We start from the raw sequence: 21,243 nt of genomic DNA, 5'->3' as shown, positions 1-21,243 counted from the left end.
TTCTATTGACATTTGTAACTATCACTTCCCGTGGCATACTTTTCACTTGCGATAAAAACTGAACGTTTATCATAAAGTAGGTTTTCTTGTTTTTGTTTTAATTGTTTATAACAAAAGTGGTGCATTTTATGATTGGCTTTATAATTTCGGTGCCGGCGTAGAATTAATTATTGGCAAGTGGCAACTTGTGACATACTTAAAAATAGAAGGGGTGCAATGTACGGGATTTTAATATAAGTTTCTATTGTAAGTTGTAGGTATGTTTCGTATTTTTCGCAATCAATTAACCTTTGTTATGGTAGTCTTCGATATTATCTGATTTTCTCTTTTTTGTTCTCTGAGGGATTTATATACTGAAACACGTCTGTCATGTTTGACTAGAGAAGCAACTAAATATAAACATTATATAGACGCAAGTCTTTGAGGAATTTTAAATAAGTTTATATATATGTTTGTATGTCATTCAAACTTTCTTGAACGTGATGAGTTTACGTAAATAGAGTGAACGCAGTAACCTTAGCACAAACTATAGTTTTACGTATTGTTTCAGGTTTAGTTTGATCATACATATCATTCGAATTTACTGTAACTGTATATATTACTTCATCTAATTGATTTTACATAATAGTGTGCGAAGGATAATTGTCGCAGTTATAATGTATTTTTACCTTTTGTGAAATCTACCTTAAGATTGACAAGGTATCTTGTATCTATATGCTACGTAAAATCTGCGTTTGACTTGTCTTGCCGCGTCGCTGTTGTTAACGAACTGAAGTACGATATAATATACTAATATTCTACGCAAGTGTAATCGTTAGATAATCTGTCAGTTATGGAGTAATTTTAAGGTAGAGGTTTAATCGTGAAGATAAAAAGCCGTGTATGATTACACACAGTTGCATGCAGCTCAATCAATAATAGTCAATAAGTACCTAAATTTACACCTGACCTAAAAAGGAACTACTTGTTAAGTTACACCGTGCTAGGAAAAATTAGGAGATCTCAGGGAAGATGGAGGCAATCAATTGAAAATATTACAATATTAATATTTTTATTTAATGATTATTATCACTTTCTTGGTGCGTGTAAATCTATTTATATTCTTGGAACTAAATAAACCTTTATCACTATTATTATAAACTAGGACATATTAACATCAGCTAACAAGCGTTAGACAAATGATCTTTGTAAATGGAATAATTTGTACCAGTAAAGTCACGCTCACGAGAATGACTTCATGCACAGTCCATAACGACCTTTTTAAATACAATTTATTTATCTGATTTCCACGAAACATAGCTGTTGGAAAATCTTTTTAGCTGCTGTCTATCCATAATTATTTGTTATGAATCCGTTTACCTAGTCATTTATTATCGGCAACTGACTTTGACACAATAACTTGCTAACTAAAATATCTGCAATTGTATACGAAAAAATAACACTATTCCAATAAAATCCAATATGTTAATGTAAACAGTTGAAATGAAATGATGCTCGCGTTGTAATTAAGTAAGATTACATATGTAAGAACTTTCAATATTTGAACACATTAAAAAAGCTTAGTCCGTTCTTACAGGTAGTTTTAATATTTGCCTAAAAGTTTAACACGTAGACTGTTTCCGGTCCTCCACAAATTTCATTCATGTCAAAGGGGAATATACAAAGGCACTCAGCTTCCGTGACAAGCTTAGAAACCAAATATAATAAAGTAAAAACAACAATTAGCCAATATCATGATTTTTTTAAAACTACAAATTACTTTTTGTCTGACTTTGATCAGTTCTTATAATTACGACAAATACATACAAATGTATTAGTAATAGTGCTATTTGTGAGTGTGTGTGTTTTACATATATAATTTTCTTATGTCTAATATAAAAAATATAACAACAATTTTGTTTTTCTTTTTTGATTTCGAAAAAGATTCCTGCATAACTCAAATAGGCTTTGAAATTAGGCGTTACTCAGCTTGTAAACCTATGTGTGTGGTAAATTAATACATTATCAGAAAAATCATAAAATGTCGGATTCTTTGAGCTATCACATCAATAGTTCCGCTAATCGGACATTGTCGACAAATCAAATGACAAAACATTACCGTATTTTGAGATCTTTGACAAAGGGTTGAAAAACACAGGAAACGGATGTAAGCGGTGATGCGCAGGTGTGCAGACACGGGCCGAATATCTAACTTACTGACATAAAACGTGATACGTAAACAATTATCGTATTTGGAGCCACATACGTGCAGGGAATCGTCAGACACTAGCACGTCTGTACCCATAAAAGAACCCTGTTTTGGGAGTAATGTAAACAAAGAAAAAAGCCGAATGCATTTCCGACTTCGCAAGAAGTAATTGGACAATTTAAGATTATTATTTTAATTAGTTTATTTATATTTTATCATATTTGTATCTATTTTTTTCAGTAATGATTGCTTTAATATATTCCTGTATCAAGTGCTGAAAAATAGATGATTAAATATTAAATGGATATAGAAAAAGCTATTATATACTTTTTCATTCGCCGTTTAGAACATGGGGCTGCCAACTAACAATGACTACATTACGCCGACAGGAACTAGATTAGTATGCCAATATAGTACACCATTCATTCATCCATGATTATTTGTCTGTGCTAAAACAGCCTTTCATTCATAGACTCATGGATGGTCCTTGAATTAATAGGTCGCTATAACAACCTCTTTGATTGGTTCTCGGTATAAAAATGAGACGATCGAATTCACAACACTTCCGATACGGGCGGTTTGTTATAATCTAATATAACAGCTACTTTTTAGACTTACAATATTAAAATACGACTTTAAATACGTCTTATTAGTGTACGGTAACGTTATTTATAACTTCTGGAAGTATACAATGACGACGTAAACAATAGAAAGTTTTTATCGAACACGTATATAACATAATACGTACAATAAAAGTATGTACGAAGTGTGTATGAAGAATTGCTTATGTAAACACACTGACAAGAACAAAACCTAAAACGTCGATTAATAAGTCAGTAATAGAGCTAGGTTGTAATTTATGAATTTAAACGATTTATTTTATTATAAATTATGAATGATCATATTTTATATGTAAGATCCTATATATTACCATCGTTATGTATTATCGTTCTTTATAGGTCAGGCTTATGTCTTTCATCTGTAATTTCTCACTAATTAATAATACTTCTACTACGTCCCTTGAAATAGTTTATTACAAGATTCATAAGTGAATCAAGCACATTAAATGTGGTTGGCAGGCAATTGTACGGTGTAATGCAAGCAATATTTAAGATTTTACCACTATTAAAACAAATACTCCAGCATATAAAATACAAAATTCCACCCGTATCACCTCGACGTCCGACGTTCCACGACTGAGCGTTTTTCAAGGCAATTTTTGCCGCGCACCACCGCTATGTGGAACCAGCTGCCCACTGAAGTATTTCCGAACCAATTCGACTTAGGGTCCTTCAAGAAAAGAGCGTACAAATTCTTAAAAGGCCGGCAACGCACTCGCGAGCCCTCTGGCATTGAGAGTGTCCATGGGCGGCGGTATCACTTAACATCAGGTGAGCCTCCTGCCCGTTTGCCCCCTATTTTATAAAAAAAAAAAAAAATATAATATAGCCCTGCGTAAATAATTTGACGAATACGTGAAAATATTTTCAACTACGTATCCGGTGAGATATGATTCACTTTATGACGTATTAACTGTCTTACGCTATGACGTACTTCTATAGAAGACCCTACTGATCGTATAAAATAGTATGTTATTTGAATATTGCATAAGAATAAGGTATATTATGTCAAAGGACACTATCAACACTGCGGTGGACATACAGTTAACTTGGAATGTTATTATACCCAGTATACAGTAACTAATTAGAACATTCTCCTGAGTGTAAAATGATCACTGTAAGTGCATCGTATTATACTCGCGTTTGCTAATAATAGATATGAAATTAAAATACATTTAAACCAAGTCTGTTCCATACTGTATTTATTAATCAATATGATTAATTCGAAAGATTGAATTAGTATAGTGTTTGTTTGAATAAACTTATTTATCCGAGTGTTACTTTATTTTTTAAAAAATCCGGAGGCAAACGGGCAGGAGGCTCATCTGATGTTAAGTGATAAGGCCGCTCATGGACACTCTCAATTACTTCGAAAATACTTCTGTGGGCAGCTGGTTCCACATAATGGTGGTACGCGGCTGGCGTGCTGCAGGTGGAATTTCTTATTCTATAATAAAATATATGACCTTTATATGGATATAACTACTTAAGTTAAGTCACAATAAACATTTGCGCTTAAATAAATAGAGTATACATACAATATACTTCACAAAGACAAAAATGATAATTTATCATGATTTAGACAAAAATAATTGTTTCCTAACGGGTGCGTGTTTCACTTTCACTTAACTGTTTCAACAATTTAATTAATGGCAAAATAACGTATTTATCTTTTCATGATTGGACGTATATTACAATTAAATGACGTTATGATTAAAAAAGCGATATGTTTTAACAGTAGTTGATAATTATGCATATTTACATTCATGTTTTATAAATTTTTAGCTCTCACGTAATAATGCATTGTTTGTTTATAAAAATAAAATATGATATTCTTTATTGATTGAATATACTTATGTAGCAGTAATTATAGTTGAAAGTTAAGAAATGAAATCTTCCTACTAAACTTATTTTCATCATAACTACACTTTGGAACACCAACAAAGACTTAAAACCTTATCTACTGCGACATAAGTCAACTATAAAAAATATACGAAATACGCACCATCTAAATCATCTGACTCGAAGTCGGCTAATGTGACGTTTGACAGATCCTCTACATACACCTGAGGATATCTGCTGAGTGTGTGCCGTCCTCCCAGAGAGTGGTAACAGCTCTCTTCTTCATCCGCAGCTTCCTCCGTGGACGACCCCTTCAAACAGGAGTGGAAACTCCGTGAAAGACGTCGTTCCGTACTCATTATCACTCATGTCCCATAGATAACACTGAGTCAGATACGCTCGACACTTCTTTCTCAAAACTATATTACACTTTTTATTTTCACTTTTTACACGCTTGTTAAATGAGTCAATATCAGCACTATTCTTTTATTATAACACCTGTAATTTTATTTCATTAGCATTGAATTTATGTGGTCATTTATAAAGGATCGTTGCAATTTCTTGGTGTAACGGCATTACATCATATATTTTGATTTGCGTTAACAAAAAGGGGCCTCATACCGTTATTAGTCCGTTTAAATATACAGTCATGTGATTCAGTAGAATAACAAAAATGCGACTGAAGGTTTCTAGTCAAGGAAATGTAGCAAGCTAGTTTCAAATAAAGTAATACGTCCACAACAGTAACGAAACTACTATGCAGAGGCGCCGATTGGTTCAATGACCTGTCAAAGAATTCCTATGTGACATTGACTCTGGAGTCTGGACTAATGAATGGATTTTTGACAAAAGTAACACGCACCTATCACCTATTGTTACTTAAGATCATTTCAAATGTATGGTTTACTGAAATTTTGCTGTCGGCTTTTTTGTGCTTCACAAATTTCTTCGGAGTAAAATAATTTTTAATATATAAAATATTAAGCAAAAACATTTAATGGACTAGTCATCATCCACAAAAACCAACTCCCAACATTATTTAGTGCTATCAATGAATAATAGTTCTATATTAGGTGATTACATGTTCGGTGTTGGAAGTGAAGGCGAAAAAATAGTATAGCCATTTGTAAAAAAATAGGAAGAGGAAGAATTTTACAATAAGCGAATTTGATGACAAAAAAGTGAAATCTTCAACAAGCTATTGTTTTGTGGAAACTGTGGGAGCTTCACAACGTAAGAACCTCTTTAGAAACCACGGAAGACCTTTTATATGTAATACAGTATTACAAGTACGTGGATAAGGTACAATTTGTGCTAAAGAGGCTTATTTCAAAATGTTGATATTCTTATGAGTTTACTATAAACTTTAACAAATATGTAAAATATACAAATTGAAAAATAAATTTTCGGTTTTAACTACTTAGTTCCTTATCAAAATTAATTTATAAGATGTATTTTTCTATCACGTTTTTAGTTTAATTTAATTGATAAAACTTTTGAACTTGATACAAATGTTCCAAAAATCTGGGCCCAAAATATCTTTTGTTAAACTTGTTGGTTTACTACTGCTGTAAGAATTTATTATGACTTTACAATTTTTAAACTACAGCTAACCTACAAAACTTACCTCAAACATTGTTTTTTGAATTTTGATTGAACAATGTCTGCAATATTTTAAAAATGAAAATGAAAATGTTAACTTTCAAGGGCAATACAAAGTGCCGCCAACCGCAACGGTAACGCTTCGGTATAACTCCAGTCCGCATAATGATTTAATAACCCGAATAGAATATGGCGTTTTATTCATTTCACTGTAGTTATGACTCAGTATATGTTCAGAGATATATAAAAAAAGTTATGCCAACATTGGCGGTAATTTTGTTCGCGAGATGTTGCTTTAAAAATTGTAATAATATTTCTCATGAATATAAATTTTCTCCTAACAAAAGATTTTTAAAACCTAACCAATTTGTTTTATCCCAAGGTTTCGGCTTAATATCTAAAATGTATGCATAAATGACCGCGAGTTGGACAACATTTGTTTTTCTATCCAAGAATGATGCAAATTGAATTGGATACAAACTATTACAATAACAATTTACAAAAAAAGTAACAATTACAAGTTGCAAAAAAATCCTTTTCTAAATTAAGGCAGTGAACAAGATTATAAATTCGTAATTTTATGATACCAATTTGGGAAGATAATGGAAGTGAAGACACTTTGAATAATAATAACATTCACTATGACCGTAAAATCGGTAGTAATAAAGAAAAGGCGACACTGAAATAAATGGTGACACTGAAGCAATATTAGGATTAGGTACGTCAAGTCTGGCGCACGGCCAACCCTTTCCGGTGCGATATTTTCACGATAAGCTAGTCCAGTGGGAGTACATTGGCTAGCAAATCTTAAGTAACATTGCGTGCTAGTACACTTACTAGCACGCAAAAACATTTATTCTCAAGGCTTACAGTTATCAAATGGCCTTGTCAAATGATAGCAAAGAAATTGATTAGAACATGAAATATATATGTCAATATTGAATAAATCTGATTATAACAGTGTTTTTTTAAATAGTTGATTAATAGGATTTAAGATACCTTTCAGATGAAACACATGTTACGTGATAAGGTTTGTTATCTTACTCAAACTTGTATGGATTTTGACCGTTCTTTGACGGAACGATATCTAATCTTGGCAATATTTGTAGGGTATAAACAACCGAAGACTATGGAAGGTATGGATACACAAAACCTATGCATAGCGTTAGATATTATAACATTAATAACAGTCATATGTGTTAGTAAAGATACAATGAAAAGGGTTAAAAGCTTTTGTTATTCACTAACAAATAGGCTGTTGAGGCAAATAAACACATCCGTTTGCGACAATGACAACACTAATGACGTGGCAGGTATATAAATCATGTTATAATAGTGACTTCAACGATCTTCAGAGGAAGCGGTCGATTTGCGACAGATTGCTATACATGCTCGAATCATTATTAATGGCTCTTGTAAATGACCTCAGTCAATTCACTACAGTTCAAAACAGGAGTTTAATTTTAAAAATGAACACTTGAACTTTTCAATTGCTCAATGAACTGTTGACCTCACTTCTCTTTAAATCTGTGGACGTCTTTAGATTTCCTTGCGATTTGATTTCGATAATGAAATCGCAAATATGAGTTTGCATATTTTAAAAACAATTTTACGGATATACATCCGATATATTGATTATTAAATATTACGTTTCTACATACATATTTCCTCGTAAATATTAGCAATATATATTACTACCTACGTAAGTAGCCAAGGCCCAAGATCAGACCAATGTTAATATAATAATAATCCCAATATATCTTGTAACACATGTGTATCGTGGAGGTAAACATCGTTCAAGTTTGACTTCACAGCTATACTGTTTATTCACACAGAGCACTAAAATAACCTGACGCTAAAATAGGAGATATAATATATATATATATATATATACATAAATTCATCCGAGAAATTGCAAGCATATCTAAAACACTACATACAACACTAACATCACCTTATTGATAAAGACAAAAGTGCACTATCGATTTGGCACAGCACGTTATCAATTAAAAATACAAGAATGATGTACCGCGTGACTGTCTTCATTCAGAGTCAGTGACGCACTGAAGCGCGTACTCAATATATAATACGGAGGCGCGCGCGCATGCTAAACCGTGTACCATCATTCCACTGTTTATTAGTTTGAAGTAATTTAATTATAGATAATTTTACGTTCGAAATTAGACGGAAAAAGCAGACACCATATTATGTGGATTCGATTGTGAAGAAAAATATTTACCTAAGTAAAAACCTTTAAAGAAGAAACCACTGATTCCGTTTCATCTCGAGAGCCCACTGTAAAGATTTCGAATTTAGGTGAAAGCTCACAATAGCGATTAGCGATATTCGAAACCTGTTAATATCCAACACTTTTACTCTTCACTGAATACGCCAGGTGAAGGGAGACATAAGCCAACGACCGCACAAGGGTTGTCTGTAACACTTGTGTAATTATTTTAAACCAACTAGACGGGAACGAGTAAATTCTGTGGCATTTCTGAATATAAAGCAAACTAATTAAACTTTTCATTAAATGCATTGACAAGCTGATACTTTGTATGAAATAATCAAAGTACACAGTAAAATCGTATGTGGAATCAAAATAACTTTTGCATCTATAGACGATACAAATGTATGAACACTTTATGTTAGGTGTAGATTTATTACCTAATACAATTTATTACGCTTACTTGTATTTCATGTTATTTTATCAGCTTATATGGTACAATATGAAGACGTAATTTTCTGTGCTACTTTAGGTAAATTTTATATAACTCACTATAAAGTCCTCTAAATGTATGTAATTTAGGCGTATCGTTATGCTTGAGTTATTAAGTGTGGGAGACGCCAGGGCGGTAGTGGGCGAGTGAACTTGGCTAGCGAATGTTTCTTGCGAAAATGTGCCCTTCGGAGTTCGATTTCATGAGAATGTTGCTTATAATATTTAAAATAAATTATATTAATCACTTCATTCAAAAAAAATCAATTCTTTTATAAATTGTATCACTCTAAAACTGGTTTTGAGGACTGATTTAGGTCGTTTTGAAAAAACAAAATGGTTGGTACGCTCCTATTTGCTTTATGGTGCTGCACTCTTCACTAATAAATAAACTGGACAAGAGAGAAAAAGTGGAATAAACAATAAACTTTCATTGCTGTTAGTGTGCCAACAGTATGTGCAGCGAACAGTGCGTGTGGCGGGAAGTGTAGCAAATAACTGCATGTTATAACCGTTATTGTAAGTGAAACTGATGATATATGAAATTATACATAATCAGCCTTACAGTTAAATTAATCTCATTCGTTGGTTGTAATTAGATTCTAAGGTAGACGTAAGAAATAAAGAAGAGCTTATTAGTTTTTTTTTAATATGAGTTCCTGATTTTGTAAGATTAAGGTAGGTATTCGTAATTTAATATTATATTAATATAAAATGTTATTTAAATTATTAATTTAATCCTTTTAGGTATTCTAAAAAATGCAATGGTATCTAAATTAATTAAGTCTAATTACTGAAACATATAAAAGGAAGTATAAAATATATATCAGTATATTTCACACGAGTAAATGAAATAGTAATAATAATGAGTATCACTTTTAGCAGCCAATTAATCAGAAAGGATGTATATAATAGGAGATCAGTATAAATGCTTAACGAAAGAGATTAAGCACGGTGCACACACACTACAGCACAGTATTGTGTCAGTGTGTACTACGAACACACTGACACACTTTCCGACGACAACCTAATGAGATCATGTCCCGCAAAGGAAAAGAGTACACATTATACGTACATACCCGTATTGTATGGATGGACAGCCGGATACCAGTAAAGGTACAACCGATAAAGTTCATAGATGGAAATCCAAGCTCAGTTTGACTGTATCTGCGGCGAAATTTGCGACTTTAAGGGACGGTAAAATTTTGAGGAATTTGTCATTCATGATCACAGTAGCCATCAAAAGTACTAAAATAATTATTAGTCCACTGCTTTTTGAGATATAATCGCTACAGATACAAATAACTTCTTATCACGTTAGGAGTTAAAATAGATGGATTATCATTGATATATGATGCTGAAGGACATTGATTGACATTGATGACCATCATTTGTATATAAACTTCTAGTATTTGGGTGCAATTTTATGAATTTATAAAATCGTTTCAAGACCGTTTCTTCTTCCCCAAGAATACCACTGTTCTCCAATGACTTTAATAATTCTTTATTATTTTATAAAGTTTTCTACTTTAAAGGTTTTTCCTTATATATCAGTATCGTTAAATATTTAATATCCATATAGAAACAGAGTTACTTTCTGTATAAATACAATGAATCACATATGGTTTCTTATAGTAATAATGACATGTTGCCTTAAAACTACACAAAATATATGATTATCATACCAAAACGTGTGTTCATTTCACTGTTACTAGTTTCCGTATCCGGGCGGTCTAAATATAATTTTAGGGTTGTCGTAAAACAGAAACTATGCCATACATAACATTAATTTTGGAACATAACTCTATTTTCAGGACAAGCTTAAAATTCCTTATAAAATATAAGTTAAGTTATATGTACACGTTTGCATCAACGCATAGTTTAAACGAGAGAATATAAACATTAACAGTTGACGAAATATACGGGAAAGAGAAATTGGAAATTCCACGCTTAAGGATTAAAAAATAAATAAAAAATATTTGTGTAAGCATATTAAACTACGCAGCCCACTAGAGTTAGTATATAACAATGAAAACGTTCCTGTTACTATTACATGTATGTACTCCAACGACACTGAACTATTACAAAGACGATAATCCCGATTTTGTTCTAAGCTTTTCGCACTCTTTTAAAACAGTTTTACAGATTTAAAAAGGGACTAATAGAACAACGAAGAGATAATACATAAAACAATATCAAAATAATAAAAACATCATGTTTATAACATGGATAGGCAAAGATTAACCAACTAGATTTATTGGAAACGCTAAAAAGTCAAGTCCACCATATTTTCGTGACGCTCCAGTTTAGCAAACAGTGTCAGCTATAAAATTTAGTTTGGAAGGACGCCAGAAGCGATCGCCTTGTTCCCTGTATTTTAACGGGAACTATGTTATGGAACTTGTCGGCATTTTGTTATTAAATAACCTATTTAACAGCGAAGTTTAACCACTTAATTATCTAAAACTCCCTAATCATTTTAATTGAGCCAAAATATTTTTACAATGTTTCAAAGGTATGGTATCTAAACTACACATGTACGAGGCATTGATTTGTGTATACAAATAAAGATTTATATTTTTCATTGTACGAACTAAGAAATGTCTAATAATCGTACTTTTGCTTTACGAAAACTACTTGGTAGATTTACGTCCGCGTCCGATACTTGAAATAGCAGTCGCAATTGCTATGTGCCTACATTATTCTAATAAAAAATAATTTATATGCGATATCTATTAATAAATAGTTTTAAAAAAATCATATAACTATATATTAGAAACACTAAATCTACATGATGACGGATACGTGGATGGATGCTAGGATAAGTTACGAGATCCTCAGAAAACGAAGCCCTAAAGAAATCATCAAAAGAAGTTATAAAGTATTTAATACAATATAACACCTTTATAAACTTACTGCAGGTTAAACAATTCTTAGAAGTGCATACTTGCTTTACTTGTTTGGTTTCTCTGTTAAAGATGTCAACTAACAAGTTATGGCTCACACGTTCAGCTTCTGATTGTTAACATAAATTCTCATCAAGATTTCTATACCCCGTTTACGTAAATTACGACATTTGTAGAATGTCGATCAAGCACCAGCTAAGATCTCAAGGAACGTAAAACAAATTAAATTAATCAATGTTCGTCCTTTCTTAACAGAATTATGCTATGACCCCAAGACCTGGCATGCTACAGAACTTCTTAGATCGAAGAACCACCTAGGTTTGAGGTAACAAAATATAAAACCGGTACGTTAATTAAGAGCGTCATCATTTCATGTCAATTCGCGTTGGCATATGTCGTTTAAGTGAATTCAATTTTATCGGCCTCGTGGTTTTGATGGTTTGTAATTTGCTTTCCATTGATTTTGCCTTTTCCAAGAGGGAAAGTTGTAGTACCGTACTAAGCGCACTTTCAAATGTAATTTTAATGCGCGTTTTAAATATACCAGTAAACCTACTGCAAAGAAAATTGCTGGCAATAATTACTCTTCTAATTATTATTATTATCAATGCCATAATTTAACATTGAGGGTTTTTTTCTATAACTGTTTCACTATTTTAACATTTCTTCAGCATATAATGTCTTCCATAGCAGAATACAAATACAAAAACTGAATTAAAAACTCTTCGTTTTTAAACTTCTGTTCTACTTGTTTACCTATATGAATAAAGTTATTTTGACTTGACTTGAAAATCGAGCATAAGTGTCGCATAAGTGAGCATAAGTGTCGAGCATGACACGAAAACGATTTAAGTAAATATTCTAATGTATATGATTCAAATGATAATTATTTAAAACTTTATCGGATCTGATATACCTGCTATGATATCATCAGTGAAATTTAAAACATGTTTTTTGATACTTATGTAATTGAACATGAACTTTCACTTAAGGCTTTTGCAGAAAAATCTTCAAAAGCCAGTTATGTCACTTTTTATGCAAATTCACGACTTTAGTTTCGTAACTTATCAATAATATGCTTTTATCTGTGTTTTGTTGTAATTACTCGATTTGAATTAACGTAATATGAAGGAGGCGCTCAATTCATTTACAATTAGTTTTTAAAATTAAATGTATAGTTTCGTTTACGGACGTCAATTTTTATACGTTTGAGTATAATCTATGAAACACATTGAATCCGCACATTATCAATCTAGGATAAAATCGCAAGCATGTGATGTGGTGTATATAAAACATGGGAATTCACCGCAATCAGTGTTTCGAATAACTCAGAACCTATGAAGCGACGGAGACACTTATTAAGTAGTTCAATTTCAGTAATTTACCAAAGTATTATAAATTATTTACTAGTCAATGAAATAAAAATCGATACTATGGAATTTCGAACGTGTGATGGAACACCGAACAACACATTACGAAATTCTTGTTCCACGACCAAATTAAACATTGGAGGACACAACGTTACTCAACTGTGAAGACCACCTTCAAAACTGGATCAGATGTCGCAGGAAAATACTTATTGAATTTGGTTTCAATTTACATACAAATAAAAACTATGTGAAATTGTCAACTATAGTTATTTAAAAACATTTGAGTTTTTTTTTTACAAAACTTGGTTATGAAGAAAATACAAAAAGAAGGACCAAATATATAGTATTAAAACAATCACCATAATATCTGGGTGGCACAACTATAACACAGCCGTTTTAAACGTTAGATTAAACTACGTAATCTCTTGTCAAAATAATAAATCCTTGGGGTGTTCTCACGGCATGTTATCGGATAGAAAAATTCGGCCCAATGACGATAACCACTTATCTGTCACTGGGGACGTGATGCGATTTATGTTATCGTAAACCAGTCTATTTAACCGTTAAATAGACTGTTTGAACACATTTGAATCTTAGTTCAACTATTTTAATTTCATTACGACTTACACCGATTGTTGGCTTTTCAAATCATAATTTTTTTTCGTCAAATAAACGTATGCAGTATGTTAATCAATTTATATAATATTATTGGAAAAAAATCATCAATTACTTTATTACTAGCATTGCTTGTGTTAGTTAATTTATTAAAATCATTGTGTTCTCTGTGTAATATCAAATATTTATCACGAATAGTATGCAATTTATATAATATGGGAACATGATCTCAAAATTCCTGTCGCATACAAATGGACCATGCATAGATGATTCTGACGTGTTTCGCGTATTAAAAGTTCCACGCAGCGGTATCAAACATTCCAATCAATCTACTAACAAAAGTGTTTATTTACCCGGAACTTTTTCGACTTCGATTTAATGTTTCTTGAGTAGGTACTTGTAATAATTGCCCGGTTATGAGGTCACTTAAATTTTAAAAGAAGCTTTAAATTTATAACCATTGAGTGCAGTAATGAGAGTTTTTGAAAGGAGTTTTTGTTTCTTGGAACAAAACAGGGTGAGCAGGTCTCCATTGTAACTACTACAAGGAAATAGTAACAATGCATTGTGTGGCAGGTAGCAGAGATGCGGGCAAGATGGTGTGCCATCTGCGATGCGTGATTTTACCACCCGGCACGACAGATGCTTTCAAGTACCTACAAGATTTGCAAATATTAATTTATAATACTATAAAACATTTACTTGCTGTAAATGTTTTGTAGTATTTTAAACAGGCAGATGCGCTATCCTAATTTATTCGTTGCAACGTAAATGCAGTATTAACGACCCACATGTTTTTGTGGCAACGAAAAACAACATTAGTATGCAGAATATCGCGTTGTTTTCGAGTACTTTAACGTACCTTAAAACGAGTAATTAATGTTGAACCATTTAAAATGCCGCTGGTTCAACTTTCAAAAGAGAAATTTTTGACTAAATTTGCATATATGCTCTTATTTACCTGTGTTAATTTAGTGTGAGTTTATAAACGTTTTACTACCGTTCAACGGATCGGTACACAGTTTAAGTAAGCGTGTGTTTATAGTTGCCGTCGCGAAGGGCTGGCTTGGGCTATATTTAGGTCTTGCAGCCAACGACGTGAGATGTGATGTTAAGGCCACGCTAATCAATACGTTGACTGGCCAATTAATGATGGTACACCGCACTATAGGGCCAATGCCACCGATATTTATAAATACTAGTTAGAACTTTACCACACAAATTCAATGTATCACTGATCACACACAAAAGTTGCTTCAGAGTGGACCGAAGTTCCTGCGCATTGTGAAGCGGCAACTAGTATGACGGTTGGTGCATACCGGTCTTCGGCAACAAAACACGACACGCGCGCGCGGCGCTCGCAACACAACTGGCTGTTTACATTGTACAAACCCATTACCCAACGGATGGTGTGCTCACTGGTCACCATCGAACCGTAGTACCGTTCATAGAAAAAATGAGCACGTATGATAAGCTTTATCATATCGTCCGGGCTTCGTAGTATTACTTGGTGTGCTACTTATGCAATGAACTATTTCATATTTGATACCGTTATCTTTGTGTTTTGTTGTGTTTTTACTTTTTAATTTCTTTCTCACTTTCGTTGATCACATAAAATTTGAATGATATACGTACTATACTGGAGATATAGTGCAATAAAGAAATAGACAAACAGGTTCTACGTATCTAGTAGGACGATATTGCTAGTTTATTTTTTGTTTATATATTGCGATCTCAATTTTTTTGGCCTCTATTTTGTTTTACAAATATTGAATCTGGATACTTCAAATTAATAATAATGTTTTTTCCTTTTTCTTTTGTATATTCCAAGCTAAACATAGCTTACATATCTGCTTATTTAAACAATATAAAATTAAACATTGATAATATACTCAGGTGGCCTATAATGTTCATCGGCCAAACAATGAGAAATTGATTCATTATTTTGTCTCCTCGTAAATTTGGATAAACGAAATGTTTAAACAATTGAGCATAACCAATAGGATACTCTTGACTAAATATATCTGGCGTAGCTAAAACATAAACATCAGGCCGAGAAAACCTATTATATAATACGATAATGGCTCATGATATTATTTTTACAGTAAACATTCTAAATACTAGGTTCACATCAATTTAGAATGCGAAAAATGAATGGAGTTTTTTGTTTGATGATTTGATTCTACATCACATTCTAGATACAAATTGCTTTTTTGCTGAATTTCAAAAGAGTTTGTTACATAATATTTGAATATATTATTTTTACCTTGAGAATACCTTCAATGCTTCAAACCTAATACATATAAATATAAGCCGCAACCTATATCAAAATGATCCTACGTGATTACTAATGAAATATCTCTTTCATTAATTAACGTTATAGTGCATTTATCGTACCTTAAAATTAAATAGCTAATATCTGCTTATTAATCTAATATATATTACAACGATCAAGAATTATGTAAAGCACAAAATAATCTTCTATAACCCTTGGTATAATCTGCTCCGATGGACACTTCAAACTCAGACGCATTTGAATAGAAGGTTCTGTAGTACCCTATACCCCTTTCGTTCTTCCTCCAACATGAAAGGCCAAGTTAAAACGATTTATAATGTGACTGTAAAAGCCTGTTGACGATATAAGTTCGTTCGGGACGATTGAACAAACCAAACTATAATTAACACATGAATATATAGATTATCTATTTATGAGACAAACTACGAACGTTAGCTACAAAAAGTACTATATATCAAACACCATTATGTAAAAAACATATTTAAGCGTCGTATGTCCGAAATCTATATTTACTACGTAATACCTCAGATAAAAACTGTAACACGTCACGGGTCAAACGGCTGTCTAATGTGCTTTCGATAGCTACAATAAATTTATATGAATCGGTAAAATTACGACTAGTATTTTGGACATAGATCGCTTGTTCAGATATCTTAAACCACCAACTTATATCTGTTTTTAACCAAACCCAGCACCACCATGTTATACCAATAAGCTAAGGAAACTGTCTATGAGTCACGAACGTCGCTGCACGTGGGCTTACGTTTGATAATGTAACAAGATCCTTGGCCGAGCGATAAGACATGTTTGAATAAAATGTCAGGAATTTTAAATAGAAACCAGTTTTCCTAAATTGGACTAGATAGGGATACCGCTATTACTGTTTAACTATATTTTTTATTTGATTGTATTGTACATTAAAAATGGTTCTGTTTTATCACGAAAACAATATAGGACAAAAAATGTTTTATAAAACTTGTATTTAACCATTTACCAATGTTCAGAAATCTTTTTTACAATTCTTATTTCAAATTACAATTTTGTCTTCAAATATGTCATACGTCAAAGGAAAACAATGTTTAGAAATAACCAGATCTTTTAAACTGTAAATAATTGATTGTTATAAATTAACTCTACTTTATAACAATCCACATTCGCCTACTATTAATTTAAACAATCATTTTTCGTGCTGATATTTGTTATTGCTTTCTACAATCGATTGCAGAATATATTTTCCACGGTTTGTATTTAGTTCACGAAGACATCTTTCAACAGATTCAATAAACATCAGAACAATTTCTCCGTTGCACAACTGCATTATGAAACGTACCGCAAGCAAATGCATCTGCATTGCTGTTGAATTATTGGCACATTTTAAAATTAGGCCACAACTCAAAGGCCAATAAATAAGAGCCTATTCACAATTTTATCACTACAAAAAAGCGTTTATTGGTAGAATTTGACTGATAATAGTATTAATATATATTTATGAGTTATTATTATTTCTACGTACAGCTTTGGTTAGGATTCTATTTTAATTTATGAATAATCCAAGGTTTCATTAAAATATATAAGGTTCAAATAACAAAAGACGTAATGGTATATATCTAATAACGTAACGTGCGTAATTAATCCGTCTCATCGTTAAAAAGCAATGTCTCAGTAGATATCACACATTAACATAAAGTTGTCTGACGTCAGCGGCAACGTCGAAAATTTAAGTTAAATAAAATCTTCTACACTAAATAGTGCAATGTTAAATTTAGAAGGGTTTGTGTGGATACAAATATATAAAAAATAATTATCTTTACAATTTATTCTACGTACATTTCAAATATCAAAGAGATAATTGTTATTTTCAAGTTTTATTACCCGTGTATGTATTGCTAAAAGACTAGGTAACTTAAAACGAAAAGGTTTTAGCGAAACATTTTGTAGTGCCTAAAGCAAAGAAATGAATTTAATCATTTTTGTTTACAACTAAATCCAGAACCATAAGTATGAATTCAAAATAGTATCAGGTAGGAATAGGGAAATTCTGAGAAGATTCAAGGCGATGAATTTGAAATGTCTTAATAAACAAACATTATCTTCACGCTTTTAAGTCGAAAGGGTTGCCTTCAGTCTTTGGATATATTTTTTTCTTATATAATTATTTGGCTTTTTAGTACAGTCATAACGGGTAATTTGGATGTGGATGTGGACGTAGATGTAGGGTAGATTACGTACCGGCAGATGCGTAACTTCACCTTCATAGAATCATTAAGTACTTCACACTAAGTACATTTTTACAAGCAACATCGCTACCGGAATTCAAAAGAAAAATTATAAAATCGATGTCTTTTACTCTTTTGACTTATGAGTGTCCAAAAAGTAAAAGTAAATTAAAATAAATATTTTAATTATTAAAAAATAATTAACAAACGAGCATCGGAATACAACATAGTATAAAATTATGACACGTGGTGCGTTTAAATTATCGCAGTTTTCACTGTTTGTATATTTTTCATAATTAAGAATGTACGATAAACCTCAAAAGTGCAGCCCTGAACCGAACGGATGCATTGATGCAGTATAACGGTATATATTCCAGCATTCACATTAATGCCGACATCCGGAGATACCGGTCAACTATATGCGTTTCATTTTGACACAATAAGGAAAAGTACTGCATTGTTAAATTATTTTTTGTAATATTGAACACATTATCGTCACATGTGCCGAGTACAATTTACAAAAGGCAGTTTCAGTGATTTTGAGATTGATATAAAATTATGTAATCAAAGACCATTCGTTATATTAATCAATACTCAAATTACGAAGACTACTCAAACAATTATTACGTAATTTTCACAATACATATTTAGTTTGATTATGAAACTGATTTGTAAAATTGATCTTGGATTGGCTCTGGCCGTATTGTAGTTCACGGAAATTACCATTACCCTACTTGGTCAAAAAGCGGAAAACGATGCGTAGAGATCCTTAAACGAAGGCAATAAAATCACGATCAATGAATGCTTATTCGCAGTTATATTAATTAACACTTAGTATACCTAAAATACTGACGGATCCGTTGGTTACTTTCAGAGCATAACAAATGTAAGCAATTTCTTCGCTATCGTACCTACTTACCTGTAATTATTTTACTACGTAATTGGCTGGTGTACTTACCTGTAACAAGAAATAATTAACAAGTAAAATCTGTGCTTTTTATCATAAAACATCACGATAATATAATATAATGATCCGTGCGGAATTTCATAACAACACACGTAGTATATTAACATCTAAACAGTCAAAACTTTAATTATTTCAAAAGTATAATTTTATGTAATATTAAAAAATGTATGTCAATTGTCATTTTTACTACTATAATAATAGTTTCTAAATGAACTTTTTATAGATGAGCCCAGGAAAGCCAAAACAAACGTAACGCTTTGAAACTGACGTTGGATGTGAAAAATATAAGCGACTTTAAGTTGCTAACAAGAAAAACTTTGTTGTCAAGAAAATAATTAACACAATGGAGAGTACAAAGCTCCACCCGCACAATGCTTGATGAATCATTTCCTAATGAGCTTTGTTGAATCACTAATCTTTAATTCAACCAAAAGTGTGGGTTGAACAAGGCACCGCACAAGGTTACCTCATCTTTAATGCTAAAGAAAAACGAGAAAGTACTTCCAGCTTTTAAAATTGCTTCTCCGAGCTTAACCAGTAAAAACAGTTGAGAATTTATAATGATCTTCCTCCGAACGTATGTAACTAGTTTTTTGTAGCTAGCAAGTTTTCTCCCGCGAGACATGTACTTGGTTGCCGAGTGTCATACAAATAGCAAGACAGAAACATCTCATGAGCTAAGTGGAAACGTGATTCAGAGGAACTAAGTTCGCATTTCAATGTTCTCGAGTCTGCATTGCATTTTGATATCTTTGCAAGGACTGTTTGCCTATTAGAATAAGAAATTATTCTACTTATTGTAATTAATTATTTAATGAATCGGGGTCAAGGAACAAAAGAGTTTAACAATTCTCATAATTATTTTAATTCCCTTCATATTTATTCTTGAAATTTACTAAAACTGACATGAGTGCGGCAAAAATAATGGAAATTCTTTGAAGACGTCTGACGAATGATTTTAATTAGCTGCAATTGTCCTTATGGAATTTGCTCAGTGTTCATAATTTTTATAAAAACGTCAACAACATTCATCGTGCTTTATCCATAACGCAATAATATATGAAGAAATTAGGCCAATATTCCTTATTCATAAATTAAAAAAATCCACCGTTATAACTAAAGAAATCATCTCTTTTTATCACAGCACATTAATAGAAAGAGACAAATTAAAATTTAAAAAAAGTCAAATTACACTGATTTAGTATTTATCAATAATATGAATATAGGTAAAGGAATTAACACCATATAAAAAAAGGAACCATGCAAGTTTTTTTAAGACTGACAAAGATAAAATCCAGAGTCAAGCTCGGAATTTAATATGTTTTTATTATTTTACTACATTCATTTGGCATGTGAAATTTCAAGATGCTCCGATATTTTAATCTAATTTATTAGCCAAAACCCTTCTAGTGACGATGCATATATGCTAGCTGTTGCTATAAGCACAAAGACACATCGCATATGGCGAGAGTAAGTGGGTCAACCAGTGGGATATTGCAACAGTTCCTCGTCTAATGTACACAAAAACTGTTTGTCTTACTACGAAAGTATTGTAAACTACATTCGTAGTTTTCTAATTGAATTTATCAATAGACTTCCAGATCGGTTAGTGCTTGAAGCGCGCTGTAATAAGGCAGTTATGATTACATGGATTAATATGATTATCCACGTATCGAATATATATAGTATATACACTTTTAAAACCAAGGTATACGCTGAGAAGGTTGAAAAGTAACTAAATTACAATAAGTACTCTTCCCAAATCATGTAACTCAAAGACTTCGTTTGATTGACTTTTGTCAACAGATAAGCGCGTTTCCGAATTGTTATTACAGCTTATGATAATTTATTTGATTCTCTACATTTTTGTATATGTGTTATTTGTCATTTAAGTCGCATATA

General features: G+C 32.0%; 1 protein-coding gene across 13 annotated transcripts in view; it reads right to left on the bottom strand.

The window, feature by feature from the left end:
* Positions 1-21,243, bottom strand: part of LOC123707121 (ras GTPase-activating protein raskol) — a 113,170-nt gene that overhangs the window by 29,818 nt on the left and 62,109 nt on the right. Inside the window, exons 1-2 of one of the 13 annotated variants that reach the window (XM_045656923.1) lie at positions 15,077-15,215; positions 4,814-5,148 (exon numbers count right to left, since the gene is read on the bottom strand). The exons of 9 other annotated variants lie outside the window; for them this stretch is intronic. In XM_045656923.1, the coding sequence (XP_045512879.1) occupies positions 4,814-5,009 (196 nt within the window). In that variant the 5' untranslated portion in view covers positions 5,010-5,148; positions 15,077-15,215. Of the gene's footprint in view, positions 1-4,813; positions 5,149-8,206; positions 8,305-10,656; positions 10,931-14,823; positions 14,982-15,076; positions 15,216-21,243 lie in introns of those variants that run through there. 3 more of the 13 variants (XM_045656926.1, XM_045656925.1, XM_045656924.1) reach the window with 3 other exon arrangements.

This window comes from Pieris brassicae, chromosome 3 (assembly GCF_905147105.1).
Source record: "Pieris brassicae chromosome 3, ilPieBrab1.1, whole genome shotgun sequence".
NCBI lineage: Eukaryota > Metazoa > Arthropoda > Insecta > Lepidoptera > Pieridae > Pieris > Pieris brassicae.
Note: the sequence above shows the minus strand (reverse complement) of the source record. Positions and strands in the feature narration are given on the sequence as shown.